A 20,278-nucleotide genomic window follows, 5' to 3' on the forward strand; every position below is an offset into this window, starting at 1 on the left:
AGAGGGAGAGAGAGTTGGGGAGAGAGAGGGATGCAAAACTTGAGAGACTATTGAATGCTGAGAATGAACCGAGAGTTGAAGGGGAAGGGGGAGGGGGGACAAGAGGTGGTGATGGTGGAGGGCACTTAAGGGGAAGAGCACTGGGTGTTGTTATGGAAAACAATTTGACAATAAAATATTATGAAAAAAAAAAGAAAGGATGCTGTATTTTGTCAAATGCTTTTTCTGCATCTACTGACTACACATTCTTTTCAAGGGCACTAAAAATTTTTACCAAGAGAGAGCATATTAAGAATCACCAAATAATTCTCAATAAATTTAAAAAAGATATGGATCATACAGAATATGTTCTCTGACCACAATGGGATTAGAAATCAGTAACAGAAAGATCTCTGGGAAACTCCCTAAATATTGGGAATGAAATGACCCAGTTCTAAGTAACCAATAGGTCAAAGAAGAAATCTGAAGGAAAATTAAAAAGTGTTTTTTGAAAGAAATGAAAATGAAACCACAACATATCAAAATTTGTGGAATGCCGTTCAAGCAGTGCTTAGTGGGAAATTTATGGCACTAAATGTTGATATTAGGAGAGAAAAAAGGTATTAAATCAATGCCCACAGTTTCCACTTTAAAAATCTAGAAAAAAGGACAAATTGAACCCGAAATAAGCCAAATAAAGACGAGAGTAGAAATCAAATAGAAAATGATGAAACAATAAGGAGAAATCAATGAAACAAAAAGCTGATTCTTTGAGAAGATCAATAAAATGGATAAGCCATTCCCAAGGCTGATTGAAAAAAAAGAAGAAATCCTCAACACCAGGGATTAGGAAGCTGCAACACTACAACAGATCCTATTCATACTGAAAAGATGAGGGAATATTATGAACAACATTATGTCAATCAATTAAATCACTTGAGTGAAATGGCAAATTCCTTGAGAGAAACAAACTATCAAAGTTTACACAAGAAGAAACAGATAACCGTAATAGCTCTAATTATACTAGATAAATTAAATTTGTAGTTAAAAAATCTTCCAAAAAAGAAAATTCCACAGCCAGACAGCTTCATCTGTCAATTTACCCAACATCTGAAGAAGAAATAAAACGATGCTCACAAAACTGGTGGAGCTAAGGACTTCTGAACATTCGCTTCTCTGAATCAGCCAAGAGAAAACTGGCAAAACTGGTCAGAATCAGCATTTTCAGAATTCTAGAAATTACTCAAAAGCTTGTGGCCGCTGGGGAATGTTTACTCAAGAAAAATGGGTGAAACTTGGTAAGAGCAGAGACCTCTGTGGCATTTTAACTTGACCGAGTCCCATCCCCCACTGTTAGCTCTGTGGGGGCCTTGAAGAATAGCCTGCAACTTAGGGTGAAAGCCAGCAGCCCCTTGGCCACTGGAAGGAGCAGAACGGGCTGGAGCTCTTTCGAAGCCTAATTTCCAAAGATTATTCTACTTATCTGTCTGGTAGCTCCTTCAACGATACCACGTATAAGGCTGTCGGTATTTGACCTATCTCAGAGCTTGCCTTTTCCCCGGGAGGTACTTCTTAAAACAATTAAGGTTAACGTCACGGCTGTCTGAGTGATGGATAATAGAAGCCAAACAACAGACTAACTAAAAAATTGAAAAGGAAAAGTTGGGGAAGGAAGATGTCCACCTGAGTTTTCCCCAAGCTCAGACACTGTTCTGAGGGTCTAGAAGGTCTCTCCCACACATGTACGGTTGTGTGCATGCACAGCAGAGAGCTAAGAAGGCTCTATGCCTTGAACTCTGGCTGATTTTAATGCTCTGTGCTAACTGGAAGTGAAAGCTAACAGAGTGGTCAATTGCTTGGCTAAATATCAAAGGTGTGCTCAATATCCCAATTAGCAAGACTGAGAGACTTACTGGTTCCAGGTGTTTAAGGAAATCTTTGTCTAATTAGTTCCTCACTAGTCTAACCAAGCAGAGACTTCAGTGGCCAAACATTATAATTATAGAGTTAGAGAATTTGTTCTGAGAAGTTATTTAAAAAATAACAACTACAATAAGTAGCATCAAATCCCAGGGAAGGGAAGAATCCAATTTCTAGAGTTGTCACATTATATCATTTTAAGATGTCCAGTTTTCAACAAAAGATTACAAAGACATACAAGTATGGCCCATACAATGGGAAAAAAGCAATCAGCAGAAACTGTCCCTTAGGAAGCCTATATATCAGACTTTCTAGACGAAGACTTGAAATCTATTATTGCAAATATGTTCAAAGAACTAAAGGAAATTATGTCACTAAGTAAAGTATCAATGAAGAATGAAAATTACAAAAGAAAAAATACCAAATGTATACAGACTCTTCCAGAAAACAGAAGAACTGGGAATTCTTCCTAACTCATTCTATGAAGCCAGCTTACCCTAGTACCATACCAGCCTAAAACATTATAAGAAAACTACACCCGTATTTCTCATGAATAAAATGCAAAAAATTCTAAATTAAATTTTAGAAAATCAAGTCTACCAATTTATAAAAATGATAACATACCATGACTAAATAGGTTTATCTAAGAATGAAACCTTAGTTTAATTTAAAAATCAATGTAATCTACCATATTAACACATTAATAAAGAAAAATCATGATTATCTGAATAGATACAGAAAGTGCATTTGACAAAAATCCAACATCCATTACTGATATACACTCTCAGCAAACCAGGAAATGAAGGAATCTACCTGATAAAGGACATTTATTTAAAAACCTTATGATAATATCATACTTAATGTTTAAAGACTGAATGCTTTCCTACTCATTACCCATAAGACTGTGAAGAAGGTAACACTATCTACTCTCATCATTTCTATTCAATACTGTAACATATGGGAGGCTTAGCTTATGCAATAAGGCAAAAAAAAAAAAGGCATCTGGTTCGGAAAGAAGAAATTAAACTGGTTTTTATTTGTTTGACTATCTATGTAGAAAATCTAGTAAAATATACTAAAAAGCTACTAAAACTCAAAAGACATTTTAGTTAAGATGAGATAATACAAGTTCAACATACAATAGTCAGTACTATTTCTATAAATGAGCAACAAACAATTATAATCATTTACATACGAAAACTCAGGAATAAATGAGTCAAACATGTGTAGGATTTATACTCTGAAAACTAAAAAACACTTAAATAAATGAAGAAATATGTTAATGAGTTGGATTACGGAATATTGTTAAACCTATCAATTCTCCCCAAGCTGATCTGTAGATTCAAGGCAATGCCAACTGGAATTCCAGTAGGCTCTACTGTAGAAGAAGCTTATTCTAAAATTCATGTGCACATAAAAAAGACCTTGAATAGCTAAACTAACATTGAAAAAGGACAAAGTTGGAGGACCAATAATACCTAATTCCAAGACTTCCATTTTATTATAAATCTCTAGCAATCAAGACAGTGTGTTACTGATTAAAGATAGAAAAGTAGATCAATGGATCAGAACCAAGAGTCCAGAAACAAATCCACACAGATACTGACAACTGATTTTCATAAAAATGCAAAAAGGCCATTCATCTGAGGCAGGATTGTTTTTTTAACAAATGGGGTGGGAACAACTAGAATATGCAAATGCAATCAAACCAAAATAAATTCTCTCATCCAAACCTCATACTATATATAAAAATTTACCCAATACAGATCATAGGCTTAAATACAAAACCTGAAATTATAAAACTTTCACAAGAAGATGTAGAAGAAAACTCTTGTGACTTTAGGCAAAGGCTGCTTAGATAGTACAACTAAAGCATGATTCATAAAAGAAAAAAAACTGATAAACTTCATCAAAATAAAGCTTGTTCTTTGAAAGCCACTGTTAAGAGAACGATAAGGGAAAACAGAGACTGGGAGAAAATATCTGCAACTTATGTATCTAGAGAAGAACATATTTAAAATATATAAAGAACAGGGGCGCCTGGGTGGCTTAGTCGGTTAAGCATCTGACTTCAGCTCAGGTCATGATCTCAAGGTTTGTGAGTTCAAGCCCCACATCAGGCTCTTTGCTGACAGCTCAGAGTCTGGATTCTGCTTTGGATTCTGTGTCTCCCTTTCTCTCTGCCCCTCCCCCACTCACCCCCTCTCTCTCAAGAATAAATAAAAATTAAAATTTTTTTAAATATATAAAGAAAATATATATGTGATGTCACATACCTCACAATGGCTGGGTCTGAACAATGTGGGGGTGGGGGTAAGAAAAAGGTTGAAAAATGGAGAAAGCAAGAACTTAAAAAAAAAGGTTGCAAGCAATAGGGCGTTTTAAGGAAAAAAAGGTGAACTATTTCCTTCTCATGAAAAGAAAAGGAAATTGAAGGAGTCTGGAATAGGATTATTATAAAACTGGAATAAATATACAGTGGAAGAGTGACAGGATACTTAGAATTAACTCTTAAAGGCTTCATCATATTAAGAAGAGGTTTCACTCATTCATCCAGCTTATATCTGAGTGTTCATAAATACAGGACTTTAGTGAAACTATCTGAATTAACTTTTCTCTGATCAAAGTTGTTAATGAAATTAAACATTCTTTCTTTTAAACCCCCTTGCCCCCGAAAACTCAAGTTAAAACCGATTAATGACTAGGGAAATTAGGGCATACCAGATACTGCTTATTAAGGATTGTCACATATTAATAAAGACTTCATTACCAACTCTCAGGCAGCAGATAATAACATCACAGGGGCATGAATTATTAAAGGTATAAGTTTCAGACCTTTAAGGAAATGCTTGGGTTAAATTAACCTATTGGAGTTTTTCTTGATATCTTAAGAAGGGAGTATACTTTTACTAAAATGTATAAAAATTACTTGCACAGAAGTAATTGACATTTCTAAAAAAATAAATAAGACAAGAAATTCAAATGGAAGTGGTAAGAGGTAGTCTTATGTGGCTTATTTATATATTCTGGTCAACCAACTCGATTAAGTTGCAAACTGAATGGCAAGACTGCAAAGAAACAAAAAAATTAGCCTCCAGGGGCTCCTGGGTGGCTCAGTCGATTAAATGTCCCTCTGGATTTTGGCCCAGGCCACGATCTTGTAGTTGTGCGATCAAGCCCTGCATCAGGCTCTGTGCTGAGCATGGAGCCTGCTTAAGATTCTCTCTCTCTGCTCCTCTCCCTAACTTGTGCTCTCTCTCTCTCTAAAATTAAAAAAAAGAAAAATAGCGTCTGTCCATTTACTTGGGTACAATGGAGTCATTTAAGTAAATTAAAGAAATAAAGAAATGACTTCTCTGTACATACTGGGCTATACTATTTCCACCTTCCACTTGCCTACAGTTTTGAGGTCACAAGAAATGTATCTTAATTCATCCCTACTTGTAAGAAATTACTAGTATAGGGAAAGCCCGAAAGTTGCAGATGAACTTGCACATTTAGACATATCTGAACTTCTCATGAAAATTTATTTTCAGAAGCTTTGTAAGTGCTCTATGCTCAAAAGGAGAAGTCAAGCAACCCTGACAGCCTTTAGCAGCTGGGAGGTTTTGTGAGGTTTTTTAAAAATTTTAATCTGGAGAACATGGTGTGGATGCATCACTGGAGAATAGGTATCCAATGCAGTCAGTGACTACAGTCTCTCATTTGCATATTAGATACTAGTTCAAAATTGTTTCATAAAACATGTTCAAAAACACCAAGAGCACTGTTGCCATAATGTATTAAATATGGTATTTTGGGTTGTTCAGTTTGTCCTTACTGTTCCAGTGTATTTTTTATATGTGTAATCGGTCATTGAGTACAAACTCCTTAGGGTCAATGACTGTATTATCAACTATTATATAAAATTTCAGTGCTTTAGAGAATGAAACTGAAAATCTCCCTGTAGATGTAACAAGAACAAAGATCGGAAGACCTGGGAAGTGTGTTTGCATCATATGGGGAAGCAGCAGGAAAACCTGGAAAGAAAAGCAGATTCGGAAACCAAGGACCTGTGATCTGGTCCTGGGACTGCCATTCAGTACCCACAGCCACTTGAGACAAGTCACAGCCTCTAAGATCTAAGACAGGGGTCAGGATCCTGGTCTGCAGAAAAACACTGAGAACCAAATGTGATCATGTGAACGGCTGTGCTCTGACGGGATACAGGGCTCTATATAGTTGTATCGTCATCAGATTGTCTCTCTCAAAAAGAAAGATTTTAAAGCTTCCAACAAAATGGCATTTTACGAGGAAGTCTGACAACACTAAATATAATTTAAAAACAAACACATGAACAAACCGCCTAGTAGTCTGGGGATCTTGAGTCCTGGTCTTTGCGCTGACAAAGAAGCGCCCTGGGAAATTTATGCAAGGCCTTTCCCCTCAGTTTTCTTGACTAGAAAACAGGGGATAGAAAATTTCCAAGAAATCTTCTAGGTCATGATTTTGTGAGTCTTTCAAACACCATTTAAAAACTATGTTTGTCTTTTACCGATAGAATAGAACATTATCTTGTAAAGCAATGCATGATTTTATTTGATAATTCCTATAAATTAGACTGTCATCTCCTTCAGAATTTTTGAATGGAAACAGATATACTGTTTTTCAAAATGTCAAAGTGCACATCAGGCTGAAACTGAAAAAATATCTTCCTCAAGGAAATTCAGCTGGAATCATGCAGGTGCATGTGTGTGTACGGATGTTCTCATACGTGTACGTGGGCATGGATGGTGGGGGCTGAACAGGAGGGCATGACTGATTATCTAGGCCATTCGAGGCTGTTACATTCATGTGATAGTTGGCTAGTGTTGTGTGAATATGAAGTTTGGGCTGAAGGGTAGCTACCAAATGGTTTGCAGTGATACAAAAATGAGAAATATTCTAGGAAGGTTTTTGATGTAAGAGTTTTGAGGTAAAAGGGATTTTCATTTATGCATTAAATGACAGAACAAGTACCAAATAAAAATATAAAACTTTCTAGTGATCTTTTAAAATAAATGCCTCAAAGTGAATTGCTTACATATGTTAGGCATTTGTAGAAAATATACAATGATAACGTCCTGGGTATTAGCTTCTTTTCTTTAGAGCCTCAAAATAGGTACTTCATAATTTTGTTTTAAACACAGCATCTACTTGTTTTCAGCTAATTTTAAAATGTTAAAATGTTACTCAAACAAAAATAAATGACAAAATAGGTCCACAAAAACAAAAATTTAGTATGATAATTTTATTTAATATTATTTCTTATAATTAGTTAAATATACATTCTCAAAGTCTAACCATTAAAATATTCTCCTTAAGCTAGCTCAACTCTTTTAAAAAATCAATTGTTTGAAATTTTTTTTTAAAGGTTGAGCTTTTTTTTTTTTTTTGGAGAGACAGAGACAGAGGGAGGGAGAGAGAGCATGGGGGAAGGACAGAGATAATTTTTTTTTAAGTTTATTTATTTATTTTGAGAGGGAGTGCAGAGAGAGGTTGAAAGAGACGGGGAGAGCTTTCCAGACTCGCTCTGCACTGTCAGTGTGGAGCCCAATGTGGAGTTTGAATCCACAAACCATGAGATCATGACCCGAGCTGAAATCAAGAACTGGACACTTAATCGACTTAGCCACCCGTGCGCCCCAGGGAGAGAGAGAAAATCTTAAGCAGGCTCCACGTTCAGCACAGAGCCCAACACGGGGCTCCATCCCACAAACCTGGGATCATGACCCGAGCCAAAATCATGAGCTGGGCGCTCAACCGACTGAGTCACCCAGGCTCCCCTGAAATTTAACTTTTGGTATTATGCCCTAAGTAGAGAAATGGAGACGTTGTCCTTAAAAAAGACCCAACTGCTGTCGCTTTAAGTACTTAGAAGGAAAAGTTGCTTACTTTGTCACAGACTCTGAGCCCGGCCTGAAATCCTGGGACTTGTCCTTAATGACCGACCGCTACAAAAGAAGAACAACAAACGGTAAGTGCAAACTCAGAACACAAGGCAGGTAATAGTGACAACTTGCCGAATGAGGAGAGAGCATGCTTGCTCTACATAAATGTCTACCAGCATAATGTATCCGCTCCTCCGGACAACCAAGAAGACAGTTCTCCAGATCATCTGAGAAGTTTTCAGGTATGTGGCAAAAAAAAAAAAAAAAAAAAGGGGCAGCTCCGAATCTGTCTAAACTACTCTAGAAATACCATATGGTAGGTATATCACTGAAGTTCTGAATTTATCTTTCAACGTTGCATCTTCCCTTCCTCATCCTTTGGGTATACTTCAGTATTTTCATAGTGATGATACTCATGGAATTCTATGTAAAATTTTGGATCTGAACACTCAATCTTCTACAAAACCTGTTCAGTACGTAGTTTATTAATGGCACCTTTGTGAAGAAAACAAATTAAGAGTATTTTCAGTGGTGCCAGATTATACTGTGATGTTAGATTGTTCCTCCAGAATTCCAGCATTCACTCCAAATGGAAGTGTATGGTGGGAAAATGGAGTTTGATCTGAGACAGTATTTTACAAACCAAGACAATGTTGCTATAAAATTGACTACAAATGTGTGTGTGTGTGTGTGTGTGTGTGTGTGTGTGTGTTTTAAACAGATAATTATATGTTATGGGAAGAATCCATTTAAAATTCACATAGAAAATATACATTGTTACTATGTTAAAGTTTTGGGTCATACACAAATGAAAGAGATCAACTATAGGTACCTAATTATTTAATTAAAAAAACCCTCAGAAACAAAAACCAAAATGAAATCAAAGAAAAGGAGCACAACCTTTTCTTTCAGTCTTAACGTTGTTTGAGTAACTACTGGCTTCCCAGTCTTCTCTTTTATGAGGATTGTTTTGCTTTTAAGATTTCCTCCCTCCCAATCAGATTTCTGCAAGATCATTCTTTAGCAAGATTTGGCACTGAGTATCTTAAAACAAGTGTTATTTTTTTCTTTTTTTTCAGTTAATTTATTTTTCAATTTACATCCAAGTTAGCACATGGTATAACAGTGATTTCAGGAGTAGATTCCTTAATGCCCCTCACCCATTTGGCCCATCCCCCCTCCCACAACTCCTCCAGCAACCCTTGGTTTGTTCTCTATATTTAGGAGTCTCTTATGTTTTGTCCCCCTCCCTGTTTTTATATTATTTTTGATTCCCTTTCCTTCCCTTATGTTCGTATGTTTTGTATCTTAAAGTCCTCATAGTGAAGTCATATGATATCTTAAAACTAAGCATTATTAATCATCAAGACTTCCAAGAGGATATTGTATTATATAGTAGTATTGCTATCTGTATAGCTTTTACTCAAACATATAATAAAAAACAAGCATAAATGAACAAGAAGACTTGGTGGGAAAAGGTGGACGTTGTAGCAAGTGACTCAGTTTCACAGAACAACCAAAGCACTAAGAACACCCTGATTTTTCCCCACCAGTGAAGATGATCTGATTAAAATGCGTTAGGGACAAAAAGTACAAATACATGAAAAAATTCAAATTCAAGGACTAAAGCAGATTCCAGAACAGTCTACCTGCCCACAACCCAACAGAGCAAGAAGCAAAGAAAACCATCAACATCTAAACTCAGAAAGCATCAATTATAACCGAATATCTTTAGTTTTTCTCCCAGACTTATGAAATAAATTCCAAACACAGCAATCAAATTAATTTTATTTTTTACTTGGTCTAAGTATTACTTCTATCTCTTTGCTCATGGCAAAATAAGCATCTTACCATATATATATATATGTATATACACACACACACACACATACACACAATGTATGCAATTTACAGTTATAGAAGTCTAGATTAAAAAGCTCCCTCAACATAACAGCTTTAATCAGAATTTGAACGTACTTCAGAGGCTGAGGAGAAATCAGACTGAATTGTGTATCGCTGTTAAGAAGTCAACGTTACTTTTAATTATTTGTTGTGACCCTGACATATGAGTAACAACCTATTGCCACATGCAGGTCTTACCAAACTTGTTTTTAATAGTCTGTTCATGTGAAATGGATGCAGAAGGTTTGTCTTGATTAGGTTTAGCACTGTCCCTGACCTCTTTCCTGCTATATTACTCTGCTACAGTAACTGGCACATTCAAGTCCTTCTTCATGATGTAAAGGTGGCTTAAATTGTGTTAAACCTCTGAATCCCAAGTTAATAGAGTCTCCACATTATAAAGTTTTAACACTTACTGAAGGACACTTATTTCATTAGGACGGACGTTCCACTTCTAAACACCTTTACTCACTCATTCCTTGGTCTCAGCAGCAGCACGCCACATGGGGAGTTACTCATGGAGGCAAGAAGGAGGAGGAAGAAGGTGTCTCTGTGAGTCGTTTTGTTTCATTTCCTTGTTTAACAAAAAAGCCCCAAGGCTGTAATACCATTGGCCAGTAAGCACCCCCACCATCAGCAAGGCCAGGGAGCCCGACCGCCCTTCTTTCCCTTCTGTCCACACACACCTCTCAGGTTGTTTTGTGACTCCGTGTCCTCTTCAAGGCACCCCTGATGTGGAGAGGAGGGGATGAAGAGAGGAAGATGAGCAAAGCAAAGGAGGTGAATGAAAGGACCACAGTCCAGGGGCTCCTGCTTCCCAGACCCTCACAGCGCCATAGTGAGGCTTTTAAAATTAGATGCAGTGAGACTTAAACATGAAAGGAATGATTAACATTATTAAGTGCCTCCACCGATTAAACGGAGATTTACCAAGAAGATAATAACTCATAAATAGCTTTGTAAGAGAAATGGGCCATGCAAACAACTCACCCAAATATTTCTGTATACTTGAAGAATGAATGTAAAATTAGGTGTAAGTGTTGAGTCAGTGTCTGTCTGTAGCACACAGGTGAGCTTTAAATAAGGCAACTTTATGGTATCCTACAGCTCTGTATTTATGTGTTTATAATACCTTCTGATATCTTCTACTTTGTTCATTTAATTAACATCTAGTCGTTTATTTATACCCACTTGGAAGACATTTTTTTAAAAAGAGAGAGGAAAACAGCTAGAGCTGGTGGCTAAATCCCAGTCTCGGTTTTCCATCATTAGCTTTCCATGTGGCCCGAGTACAAGCCATTTCCCTTTTCTTGGGGTCCGGTGTTTTTACTTGAAAACGCACAAAAGCGGCTCTGAATAAAAGCGTGATCTATCCTAGCACTATTCTTGTATTTTGCAGATGAGGAAATGGAGGCCCAGAGTCACCAAGGTTACAGAAGTCGCCTGAAGGCAACAATTCTGTTTCTTCAATCTGATTTAACACCAAAACTATTTTTCAAAGACAGTTTTGCTCAGAAACCTCGTACAGAAACACTTAAACATAGAATTACTCCAGGTGAAGTTAGGTTTGGTGGCTGGGAAAACCCTGTCTTCCCAGTTCTAGGGTTCTAGAGAGGAGAAATTATAGACCACAGGACTAAACAAGCTCTTCCTGGTTTCCTCCGTTGCTAAAATTCTGTTTCGAAGAGCACAATTTTATGATTTTATGTATTCCTATGAGATTGCTGTTGGTTCTTTGATTTTATTTAAAAAAATTTTTTAACGTTTTATTTATTTTTGATATAGAGAGAGACAGAGCATGAGAGGGGGAGAGGCAGAGAGAGAAGAAGACACAGAACCGGAAGCAGGCTCCAGGCTCTGAGCTGGCTGTCAGCACAGAGCCTGACGCGGGGCTCGAATCCACAAATGTGAGATCTGACCTGAGCCGAAGTCAGAGGCTTAACCGACTGAGCCACCCAGGTGCCCCAATTCTTTGATTTTAGAGTTTATTATTGATCATGTGAACTATATTTGATGCTGACTTATGCTTTTCCTTAAGCACAAAACAGTCCCGTGCATTAAGATGCAGTTTCCAGAAGTCTATAAAAACAAAAAGTGAAGATTTTCTTTTTGGTTCATGACTTGTAGTTTTGGGTTCTAATTGTGCCAGTTAGGAACAATGACAGATGTTTATGAAACCCCACTCTGAGCCAGGCACTGTGAGACGACCTGGGGGTACAAAGCTGAGGAGGCTAGAGGAGTTTATGGCCTAAAGGGGTACGTTCTGGATACAACCAACAAGGCTGAGGGGGATAAAACGTTGTGATAAAGGTAAAAAGGAAGTGTGTGGAAATAAAGGAACAGAAGCCTTGAATTGTAACTGGAGGTTTTTGAGAGGGATTTACAGAGGAGGGAGCACTTAGCTAGATCTTAAGAGATAAATTAAAATTCTGATAATTGGAGAAGCACAAAACGCTATACAGTTCAGAAAACTGGGTGAGCAAAGGTTTTGAGGATGTCTTCAGGGCAGCCTACTCAGAAGGGTGTTTTAGACGATGAAGGAAAGTAGGTCAGAATTCAGTTCAATCTTCAAGGTGTGTGTGGGATCGACATACACATTCATGAGACCTGGACTTTATAGGCAAATGGAGAGCTGACCAAGATTTCTGGGCTAGTAAGTCATACGACTTGATGTCTATGTTAGCAAGGTGTCTGCAGTACGTGGGTAAAAGGTGCATTAAAGGCTGGACGATGGAAGGGTGGAGTCTGCGGTAGGCGGGACGGGGGGGGGGGGGCTGTTTCATAGCAACATCCTTCCCACGCTCTTTCTTCTCAGTTCGCTCTTGAACAAAACTGCCATCCCTTAACCTTCTACCCTTTGTCCTTTCCATTCTCTAGAAAATTTCTGTTCTCATGGATTTAACCAGTATGTTTAGGCAAATGACTTCCAGGTCAATACCATGAAACCAGATCCAGATCTCGAGTTTTCTTCTAAATGACTTGGCAATAGCTAGTTTTCGGCAAATTTTGTAAACACAGCAGCTTCTGAAAACACACTTGGATGTGTAAATTTTCATCAGAACCGCCCTGCAAGTCTGAGTTTTCAGCAAATCTCTCCTGAGTTCCATAAATGCCTAAAAGATACCTGCAGGTGGCTGCTGCACACATACCCCAACTCTGTGAGTCTCAAACTGAGGTTCTTCTACATTTTTTTTATTTTTTAAATTTTTATTTATTTTTATTTTTGAGAGGCAGAGAGAGACAGTGCGAGCAGGGGAGGGTCAGAGAGAGAGGGAGACACAGAATCTGAAGCAGGCCCCAGGCTCCGAGCTAGCTGTCAGCACAGAGCCCGACGCGGGGCTCGAACCCACAAACCGTGAGATCATGACCTGAGCCGAAGTTGGACGCTCAACCGACTGAGCCTCCCAGGTGCCCCAAGTTTTTAAATTTTTCTGATGGAATATTTCTAGCTACCTCAGGGCTTTTGCACATGTGGTTGCTGTTGCTGCAAAGGTACCTTCCTGCCTACCTGGTGCTCTATCTACTCTTCACCACGCAGCCTCAGAGTTGCCCTTCGCTGTGCTCAAATTGCTTATATGTTTAGTTCTGTGACTCACTAAGTATAATGACTTTTACTTATTAGAGTATAACTCTTTAAAAAATTTTTAATACTTTTTTTATAGCTGCTAAAAGTCATTAATTTAATTTACTGATGTTTCATTTGTAATTATATAATTAAGCACAGTAGGTAACACATTTTCTAATAAAAGAAAAGTAAATGAACATGTCTCACTCCCAGACGCATCTAATGGCAAAGACCACTACAGACATGTCTGTAAAATTTGCAAATAAATCATTCCTCAGCCAATGTTCAGTAAATTGTTTGCTTTTTTTTAAAAATATAATTTATTGTCAAATTGGTTTCCATACAACACCCAGTGCTCATCTCAACAAGTGCCCTCCTCAATGCTTATTTTTGAAATAAGCGCAAGCTTATTTCAGAGACAGAGCGCAAGCAGGAGAGGGGCAAAGAGAGGGAGACACAGAATCTGAAGCAGGTTCCAGGCTCTGAGCTGTCAGCACAGAGCCCGACGTGGGGCTTGAACCCACGAACCATGAGATCATGACCTGAGCTGAAGTCAGACGCTTAACCAACTGAACCACCCAGGCGCCCCTAAACTATAACTTCTATGAAAGTTGGAGGGGCGAGTTCTGTCTAATTTGCCATTATACCATCCAGTGAACATCACCACAGTGCCTAGAGAAACAGCAGGCATTCAATAAGTATGTGTTAAAGGAGTAAATAATGAAGATGCCAAAGGAGCGGAGGAGCGAGGACAGGGATTACGGCTGCGGTGGGAGCCAGAAGAACGTGGGAGGGAAATGACCAAAACCTCCGGTGGAGGCGTCCGCTGTAGGAAGAAGGGGGCTTCCTTCTTTATCTGAAAGCAGCTGGAGAGAGAAGGTGAAATTACAGAAATACAGAGAATGTAGAGATGAGAAGCAGAGAAAATTCATGTTGGAGGACTTCTCTCAAAACCAGCTTGGAGCGAGAGGATGGGGCTTAAGGAATGTGAACATTACTGTGACTGAGCGTGTACAGAACGCGGCAGGGAGTCAGCCAGGAAGAATGGAAAAGATGATCGAGACCATGGGCCTGACTGAGGCTGGGAGTCGCAACCATGACACAGAGACAACTAAGACAAGACTTTCCTCGTCAATGTAAGATGGGGAGCTAGTTTACCCCTGGGGCCTGGCCACCGGTAAGTCACACACTCCAAACACTATACATGTATCAGATTATCAAACTGCTACACAATTGTGGCTTCCAGGCCCTTATTCCCTGGTGGTCTAAGCAATCCGATTTGGAGAGAATGAAAAATGATTACAGATATCCAGGGAGGCAGGAAACATCAGAATACCACTCACTCTCTCTTTTATAAAGCATTCCTGCAAGCTAAAGAATCATTAGGGTCATTCCCCTCCTCTTCCGGGGCTGAACTATTTGCTAGAGATAGGAGATTAGGGAAGGAAAGTGGGGAGACTCCTGGAGACCTAACAGTTTTGTGAAGTCCATCGCACCCAGCCCTCTCTCCACCACGGAACATCGGCCGTGTGATCACCATCACTGTGGTTCGACCTGGAAGATGCATAAATACCTCAGCAAAACTGCTCCTATTGTCTGTCTGATCCTTCTATCACTCAGTTAACATTCACTAGATACCTGGCTTTGCACTGGATGCCTGGGATTCAGTTCTGAACAACACAGTCCTTGCCTTCAAGGAATGTTTGGCCTTTGTATTTTCATCCAGAGAGGAAGAAAGAAATAGAAGAAAAATTCAGATACATGAGCCACGCTAGAAGTATCTTTGTCTGACCTCCTTCTTCATCTTTATTATAAAGACTTAATAGGTTTAATGAAAAAAGTAAGTACTTTTAAGAAAATTTCAAAATACAACTGATCTTCATTATTTGTGGACTGCCTATCTGTGAATTCACATCCTCACTACAGTTCACTTGTAATCCCAGATCAATACCTGTGGGGCTTTTATATTCATGAATATGTGCACACGTTCAGGGTGGTGAAAAATTTAAGCTGCTTGATGCACACAATCTCAGCTGAGGTTGGAACACTAGAAACTTCTAACGCTTTGGCATGTTTCAAATGTTCTATTTCAGTTCTCATACTGTAAGCAAGTATCCTTTTTGTGGTCTATGTTTTCCACATTTTTGTGTTTTGCTGGCGGTTCTGCTATTTAAAATGATCCCTAAGCAGCATGTTGAAGTGTTGTCCAGTGTGACTAAATGCAAGAAGGCTGATGTGCCTTAGATGAAATACATGTGTCAGATGAACTTTGCTCAGGCACAAGCTATAGCACTGTTGGATAGGAGTTCAATTTTAATGAATCACTAATATATATATTAAATAAGGTGTTTTTACACAGAAACATATATAAACTAGGTTATATGTTGGTTGGCTGATGAAAATGTTGTGACCAGTGGTTCACAGGAACCTAATCAGGTATTTTCCCTAGGAACACTGGTTCAGTATTCACCAATTCAGTGTTGGTGGTGAAATCAGAGAACGTAACTACTACGAACAAGGAGAATCCACTCTATGTTTTTCAGTATGGCTTCTGTGTATCCACGAAATTGCTATTTTGCTGTTCTCTGTTGCTACCTTCTCTCAGTCCTGACATATCTATGAAGTTTTGGGGAGCTCTGTCTCACACAAATCATAATCATTTATTGTGAATATTCTCTATGTAAAGCTCTAAGGTCAGGGACTTCGGAGGGAACAGCACTATTGAAAAGTTGATTCCCATTGGTTTCACACAGCTATGTGTAATGCTTTACAGGCTGCTGTAATGCGTCAGGTCAACTTGAAGTTTATATATCCAGAGACCAAGGGATCTGAAGTATTATGTTATTCTTCCAATAAAGCTGGAAGAACATTCGCTAGCAAAATTCCATAACTCGTGTGTCTCCCAGGGAGGCTTTAAGAAATGTAAAGGAGTATCTACCATAAATTAGCATGCTTAGTGTAGGATCTGGCACAGGGATTTTTATACAAGTGCCCCCAGTGATTCTGAGGCCTAGAACTTTGAGAACTATATCTGGCATATATCAAATTGGCAATCTGTTGGGGTAGGGGAGCTCAGGACTAAGTTTTGACTTGGGTGTCTGAAGCTTACTTCATGAGTATAGCTTAGTGACCAGTCAGTGTGGATCATGGTAATCTCCTCCCTTTCTTGCTTTCTTCCCTTCTTCTAGTTTGAATCTTGATTCTTACCAACCCTACCCATCAAGGATTTCGATTTCCCTCCTGATAAACAATATTAAACAGACACACCAAGGCTGGGTCTCATAATTTAGTGAGGGCAAATAATTGGGCGCTGAGGTTGCAGGTGATAAATGTCATAAGAGACAAACAAAATGCCATGAGATTATGGGGGAAAAAGGTTTCTCTGGCCAAGTGCAGGTTCTGGGCAGTCTGTCTGCAGTCCCGTCTAAATGAGTGATTTCTTATTCCTCATCATTTCACTATGTGCATATATGCATACATATCCATATTCGTTTGAGCAAAATTGTTCAGTGATGTTGCTTTTAACTTTGCTCTTTACATCTTTTTAGGAGGTTTATAGCCATTACACCTGAGCACAAATCATACTTTTAACAACATTTGTAATGTAAAATTTATTACATGGCATTTGTGGTAATTACAAAAGTTGTGATACATAATGTGACCCAGGGGAACCTGAGTAGCTCAAGTGGTTAAGCGTCTGGGTCTTGGTCTCGGCTCAGGTCACCACCTCTTGGTTTGTGAGACTAAGCCCAGTATTGGGCTCCCCACTGACAGCATGAAGCCTGTTTGGGACTCTCTCTCTGTCCCTCCCCAACTCGTGTGCGCATGCATGCACATGTGCACGCTCTCAAATAAAAACTTTAAAAACATAACAAAAATGTGACCCATTCTACAAGATTGTTCATATGGGGAAATTCAATTTGAAATGTAATTAACGCTCATGCTCAACTGCCAGTGAGTTTAAGGACAGGACAATATACAGCCTCATCATCTTGGTCTAGGCACATTTTCTACAGTAATCTTGGGAATGACACTGCTTTCTAGTCAGTCACTGCAAGACGGCACCACTTGGGCAGAGAACACTTTCTTACAAAAAAGATGTCAACACTTGGGAGGCCTACCAAACATTCTATGTCCTTTGTGTAAAACACAGAGGTGTGTAACAGAGGTCACTACTGCAGCATCCCCATGGTGATGGGGAAACAAATAGGGGTTAAAAAAAAAGACAAGACTCATAAAGCACAAAAAAGGTCTGTGAAAGAGTGATAAAAGCAAATCTGTTTCAGGGTACTGAATGGAGGTTTTGTGTGGATAAAAGAGACTTTTAAATAAAAAAAACATTTCTTTCCTTTGTATGTCAACTAAAGGAGAACTGTGTTAAAATTAGAGACCATTATTATTGGGACTGCTGTGTAATAACAATATTAGCATACAGTTAATTTCTAAGGCAAAGGAAATAAATGGTAGTCAAAGGCTATCAAAGTTTAAGTGAGACATTATATATATACTCGTGTTGAGTGTCACCATAGCTGGATACATCTTTATGTGAAGTTACTGTCTATGAGTAGTCTATAACTCCATATAGCATATAGGCATATACCTTGCCAGAAACGGAAATAATGAAGGCAAAATTTCACTAACAGGACCTTAAAATAAGGAGATTTGTAATTTAAGGGAAAAAAACCCACATATGTAAATAACAATATTTTATATAATACATGTATGTATGTAGGTATATATATATTACAATAGGGCAGTAGTTCTCCACTGGAGGGGACGATTTTGTCCCTTGGGGGAAGTCTGGCAATGTCTGGGACACATTTTTGATTGTCACAACTGGAGAGATTAGGTTTCTGGCATCTAGTGGATTAAAGGATAGAGGCAAGGGATGCCACTAAACATCCTACAATATACCACACATTCTCTCAAACAAAGAGTTATCTGGCTCCAAATGCTAGTGTGCCAAGGCTGAGAAGCCCTGGAGTACTTGACAAAACACAAGAAGACGGGCCGAGTTACAGTATCAGAGAACTTGAGAAAAAAGGACATGCTGGTTGTTGAGTCACAAGACAGGGTGACTGATAATAATCAATTCTGCCAGTATCTAAAGGACAATTTACAACCTGGAAGTTCTCCCAACAAAATCTTACACATTTTATTAATTTTATTAAAATAAAATTTTATTTATTTATTTTGAGAGCTTGTGAGGGGGGAGGGGCAGAGAGAGAGAGAGACAGACAGACTGACAGATAGACAGAGACAGAGAATCCGAAGCAGGCTCCACACTGTCAGCACAGAGCCTGACATGGGGATCAAACTCATAAACTGTGAGATCATGATCTGAGCCAAAATCAAGAGTCCGATGTTTAACCGACTGAGCCACCCAGGCACCCCAGCAACTTACATATTTTGGATCCGTAAAGATTATTAGAGGGATGTTACTGATATTTAGGTTACCTTTTGAAAATATCATCATGAAGAGCAAAGGGAAACACCATATTATTCTATCAAACAATGCTTAATGTCACAGTAAGAGTAGTGGGACAAGTGACACGTTGGCCTGACTGAGAACAGCATCACTTACTTTTTATTTTTTATGTATCTCATCATTCAAAGATTGAATGCTACATCTCGCTTCTCAGAGTCATGAAGGAACGTCCTACAAATTCTTACCAATGGTTTCCTGGAACCATTATGAAACCTTTATTGAATTTATATTATTCTCTACACTGAGTTTTCAATGGAAGATCTGCGTAAGAAACTGAAAGGTGACAGAGGACAGTCTCAGGGACTCAAATCAGGTGAATCATCAGTGGGTTGCTAAACTGGAAAACAATTTTGCCCTTATGTAATTTTGTGTGAATTTGAAGTAATGGGAGTTAAGAAGACATCAAGGATATGACACATTCCCCACACTAAGTTTTGGGGTGGAGGCCGCCAGGGCACTCTCTCACGGCCCCTTTGTTTTGGGCCGCTGGCAAGGATCGGAGGTTCTGGCCCCAGGCTAGATCGGCTGAGAAGCCAGGCTGTCAGCTGCTGGGGGTGAGAGAGTCCTGGAACCACGGAGGGAGACCCCCCCCAAAGAGCGAGCAACATAGCTGCTGAGGGCAAGGGAGGCCGCAGCGTCTGAGGCGAAGGTGTAAAAAGGAGAATGAGTAGAGAAACTGGTCAGCAGACCTAAAGGTCAAGGCCATATGGTTTCTTTTCAGGGTAAGAGAGATTTTGGAGGCTTTTAGAGTTTCTCCGTGTAGAACACTTACAAACGTTACTTTTGAAAGCAGAGTCTGTGGGCGTGAGGTGACTCACACTCACTATGCTGTCACATCATCAGCGTCCACTTGCTTTCTTAGCGGGACATGTTCTCTCTGCAGGCTAACAGAAAATTTTCAAATGGTTTTTAATCGTTTTTAAAATTAATATTTTTCTCAAAATAGTTATAAGGTATTAAAACAAATTATAAAGAAAAATACACAACAGTATTGTCTGCACGGAGATTCTTCAGGGGGCACAGATAAATACTTTGGTGTTAAATTTACTTAAGATTTTGATTTCATTCTCTTCAGATGAAGGAAGAAACCTTTAAACATTCCTGAAGTTTTAAAACAAATCGAAACGTAAACTAATTTTTATCTATTTAATATAACAAATTAGAGATACATCAACTGTATTTTGTTTGATAAACAGAATTAATAAAGTTAGAAAAAGACATAAATTGATATTAGCAATAGGAAGGAAGTCATATTATGATTGTATTTTCAATGATTTCGCATATACTAACTAACTTTTGGGTATCTGAAAAAATCTGCTTCAACATACCAAAAATAACCACTGTCTATTATAAACATGTTGGATTTAACATAACAAAACTATATTATTTCTGTGGTTTAAAATAATTCAGATGCACTCCTGGTACAAGGATCAGTAAATGGAAATTTTCCTTTTCTGTATGAAGTAAATTTTTGAAAATAGTGACATATAGCATACTTAATCCAGGCTTAATGAA

The 20,278-nt window shown here is 38.5% G+C and overlaps 1 protein-coding gene across 7 annotated transcripts in view; it reads right to left on the reverse strand.

Moving 5' to 3' along the window:
• AHI1 (Abelson helper integration site 1) overlaps positions 1–20,278 on the reverse strand; it is a 194,186-nt gene that overhangs the window by 17,310 nt on the left and 156,598 nt on the right. For 6 of the 7 annotated variants that reach the window (XM_029943881.1, XM_029943885.1, XM_029943884.1 and 3 more), the window contains one exon: positions 7,813–7,871. In XM_029943881.1, coding sequence (XP_029799741.1) covers positions 7,813–7,871 — 59 coding nt within the window. Of the gene's footprint in view, positions 1–7,812; positions 7,872–10,396; positions 10,440–20,278 lie in introns of those variants that run through there. The other variant, XR_003910544.1, reaches the window with a different exon arrangement.

The sequence above is a fragment of the Suricata suricatta genome, chromosome 7 (genome assembly GCF_006229205.1).
Source record: "Suricata suricatta isolate VVHF042 chromosome 7, meerkat_22Aug2017_6uvM2_HiC, whole genome shotgun sequence".
NCBI classification, from domain to species: domain Eukaryota; kingdom Metazoa; phylum Chordata; class Mammalia; order Carnivora; family Herpestidae; genus Suricata; species Suricata suricatta.